The 3,874-nt window shown below is 37.1% G+C and overlaps 1 protein-coding gene across 4 annotated transcripts; it reads right to left on the bottom strand.

Annotated features, from left to right (window-relative positions):
* LOC18590235 (uncharacterized protein At1g08160) lies at window positions 1-3,256 on the bottom strand. Of its 4 annotated transcripts, XR_001929456.1 has the most exons (3): window positions 2,297-3,256; window positions 557-780; window positions 1-285 (listed from the first exon to the last, which is right to left on the bottom strand). XR_001929456.1 is itself a non-coding variant. In XM_018127478.1 (2 exons), the coding sequence occupies exon 1, from the start codon at window positions 3,007-3,009 to the stop codon at window positions 2,302-2,304; it is 708 nt and encodes a 235-aa protein (XP_017982967.1). In that variant the 5' UTR covers window positions 3,010-3,256; the 3' UTR covers window positions 1-297; window positions 2,297-2,301. The 4 variants fall into 4 exon arrangements, 3 of the variants coding, with proteins under 3 accessions (XP_017982967.1, XP_007015707.2, XP_007015708.2); XM_018127478.1 differs by lacking the exon at window positions 557-780 and having other exon boundaries at window positions 1-297; XM_007015645.2 differs by lacking the exon at window positions 557-780 and having other exon boundaries at window positions 6-285; window positions 2,297-3,250.

Below are 3,874 nucleotides of genomic sequence, written 5' to 3'. Positions count from 1 at the left end.
TTTTGGGGACGAGAATGATGTGCGTGTTAAACTTCAAAGGCAATGATAGCACTTGATCCATCCTAGACATATAGAATACCTAATAAACACCATAAAATAATATATATTACACTCATATCAACACATGAAAGCAAAGCTTAAAATCTGCCAAAATCACTGGGACAATTCGTTTTAAACTATTTGCTCTTCTTTTCTTCTCTTCCCTTTAGCTATGAACATGAAGGGAAAGGCCGTGCAATACGCTGTAGGGTTTACAGTAGTTAGCCTTCTCTTAGCCATCCTCTCCTGCAAAATTAACAGCAAAAGTTGACAAAAAAGTAGGCTGAAAGAAGGATACAGTAAAGACAGAAGAATGTCATATAACATCACTGAAAGAGATGGTGAAGATCGAAGACAATGGCACGTCCCTTGTTGCCTCTTAAGTTTAGAAACCAACCTACTAGTGAACTTTCATTTACATCCCTAGTCCCTAAGACAAATTGGATACAGAAGTGGGCTAAATGTAAAGGAATTACATACATATAAACACCCAACATAAAAATGTGAAGAATTATACCATTTCAGACGTTGACGACTGCTCTGTAAGAATGACAGCGCATGCCATTGAGTTTCTTGGCAATGACTTGAGTAATAATAGGGTTCCTAGTTTCCTTTTAGGTTTTAACAACACACACAGAGTAGATCAGAATTATACAACTAGCAATCACTTCCTTGCTTCAGATGAAACTGGAGATCCATGTTTAAGCCTTTATCGAGAGGTACTTCAAACCAAAGAGTGGACTTGACACAAGGAAAACAAAATCACCAAAGCAGGATATAAGTAAGGAATACAATCATGCCTAACAAAAGAAAAAGGTCAAAGAAAAAGCCAAAAAATAAACAAGGAAATAATGCACTCCAAACCTAGAAAAAGATATGGACTACGAACAAGTGAAATCCAAGTAAGAGGGTTACAGCTAAAATTGAAAAAGAGGGATAGTTGTATACACTGTTTCTAGAGTTAATTATAATGGAATATTTAAGTGCATAGAAAAGATTTAAAACTATGTACCTAGAGAGACAAAATCCAAGAAACATTATACACATAAGCGTTTTGACACTAAGCATACACACATCTAATCACCCGTAGATAAACTGCATCCTTCATGGTGATTACCATCTTACTAAGAGGCAAATAACAACCAGTCGGCAAGGAATTCTTGGTAAAAGTCACAAAATAACATTTGTAAGTCAGTAAGGGATTTACACATTACTTTAAAATTCAGTTTCCTATCCATTAAAAAACAGAGAAGAAAAGGAGCTTCCAACCCACCAATTGGCATATCCTTAGACAAAGGTAACTTTAAAGACTTCAGAAAATGAAATTACTACTAATAAATATGGAAATCAAGATGGGTTTCTAAAATAGGGCAAAAAAAAGAAAGGATAAAAGAGATGAGCATTTCGTTGTCCAAACCAGATCAGCACGAGTCAGTGACAGCTAATTAACATGGAGCATTGCTATTCACAGTAAACATGAGGACCTGAATTCAAAAATCCTCTCTCCTCCACATTAAATGCCCAAAAGAAAAATACTGTAAAACTCCCAATCAATCCTATAATTTCCCAGATACGTACGCAGAAAAAAATTCCACAGCCCAATCTCCATATATGACTGTTTAATCAGGTCTATCAGGATCACCGATACCATGAGGCTGCCACCAATAAGGTACCCTATACAAACTTCTGCCAACTACCTAAGCAAATATTTACTCTTCAAGTCTGGAACCAGTCAATCGAGAGCAAGCTCGGAGGCTCTTCCCTCATTTTATGACAATTATTGTACCGGTAGTGTTGTGATAATCAGCAAGAGGCAACCAATTCGGTCGTTTTTCCAGATCAAACTTCATCATTCCTAAAGTATAAACATAGATGAAGGTTCAAATCACTAGGCAAGGCTTTAGTTGCATAATAATATTGTATGGCTGCCGCAGTCATTCTCATTGCAGTTAAGAATGGAATTAGCCTCGCAAACAACCACATTAAAGAACTCAGAACTGAAAGGAGAAATCAAACAGGAATTCCAGAAATCTGTAAGATATTTTTCCAGGAACCATAAAAGTAGCACAGCCAACAACCTATTAGTTCAAATAATTATAATTAAATAAAGACTAATAATACATTGTCCTTTACGTTATCATCATTTTAAATCCTAAAAGTTACCAAAGTTAGCACCATAATAATAATAATAATAATAAAAGTATAACAACTCCATAAAAAGAGAAAAGTACGGAAGAAATTTAAACTCAAAACTCACGGTAATCAATCAACGCTGCATTTTGTGGGCCCACCGGTCATCTTCCCCGACGAACCACTCAGCGCCACGTCATTACACCAAACCCTAAGAACCCTCCGCCGTCCTCTCCACCCGCCGTATCGGAACGCCACGTCAGCTAGCACCCTGACGCTGAACTTGACCTCGCCGCGTGACCTCTCGCCGTTGATCGCATCCACCACCTTGGCCTCCACGTAAGAATCAAGCACCGAATAACTCGCCTGCACAGTGCTAACGTTGCGCGTGCCCTGCACGAACGACCCAATCCTCGTCTCCGTCAATAAATAATCCTTATGAAAAACCGACGAAACAATGTCGCCGTAGGAGATGGACAGTTTCTTGTTGGGATTGAAGACTTGGAACTGGGCATTCCACGTGGCGGTCACGCGCTGGTTGGAGGCGTTGAAGTTGGAGAGGGAGAGGGATTCTAAGGAGAAATCGGGGAGGTGAGGGCGGAGGACGAGCCAGAAGATGAGGAGGATGGTGCCGAAGATAATTACGAGGATGGCGAAGGCGACAAATAGGCGGCGGAAGAAGGTGGGGCGTGGGTTTTGGGGCCGCGGCGGTGGATAGTAAGGGTATGGGTTGGGGTTAACGTAAGGGTAGGCGGTGGCCAAGGAAGCGGGTGGTGGAGGAGCGCAGCCGTTAAGGTTCTGCACTGGGTAGCCGGTTACGGGCCTGGAAGAGTCTTGCATTTTTCGGAAAGGAAAATACGAAAAAGAGTTTGCTTTTGCTTTGCTTGGAGTTAACAGTCGGAATCGGATTCAATGAGATCTTGGTGAAGAAGAAGAATATGAGGGAAAAAATAGGAAGAGATTTTGGTTATTAATGCTTTTTCCTAATTAAATTTAACAACCAAGTACTATCAAGATTTTAACGTTTAGAAAAAAAGAGATTAGCATTTATTCTTGGTTGGTTAATTGGGATCTTTCGATTCAAACTATAAAATTTTTTTGTTCTTTTCTTCTTTTAAATTATCATGAAAGTTAAAAAAGGAAATAATATTGTAATTTTACTTAATTCTGAGGTCGCGTGTTTCTAACGATCACGACCATTGGAAAATTGGAAGCGAAGGTGAAGATGCTAGGAAATTGGTCAAGAAATGAAGAAATTCTTGCTAATGTCTTTATCCCTTGAAGAGATACAACAGGCTCGTGGGAAAATAAAATATAATAAATGAATAGTAAATAGAAAATTTTTTTTAAAAAATGGTTTTTTTAATTATTGAATTGCATTAAATGTTAGTTTTGCAATTAATTTCTCGCATATAAAGTAAATTAAAATAAATTAAAGAGATACGGATAATATATACTCCTATTATTTTATAAATAAATTTGTGATAGATAAACATCCAAGCTCTTAAATTTGAGATTTTATTTTAACAACCTCAAATTTTAAATTGAAATTTATATTTTATAAGATCATAAAATTTGGTTGAAAGGTTTCAAGTGAAGATACGAAATTTATGGATTGATATTCCCTGTTATATTACTAAAAAATATTCTCCAAAATATATATATATATATATATATATATATAATGTGGATATTAGTTAATTAG

This window comes from Theobroma cacao, chromosome 9 (genome assembly GCF_000208745.1).
Source record: "Theobroma cacao cultivar B97-61/B2 chromosome 9, Criollo_cocoa_genome_V2, whole genome shotgun sequence".
NCBI classification, from domain to species: Eukaryota; Viridiplantae; Streptophyta; class Magnoliopsida; order Malvales; family Malvaceae; genus Theobroma; species Theobroma cacao.
The sequence above is the reverse complement of the archived record's forward strand: the minus strand, read 5'-3'. Positions and strand labels throughout refer to the sequence as shown.

Excerpts from the sequence above, each read along its gene's own strand:
- LOC18590235 (XM_018127478.1), bottom strand. The coding sequence starts at position 3,009 with ATGCAAGACTCTTCCAGGCCCGTAACCGGCTACCCAGTGCAGAACCTT.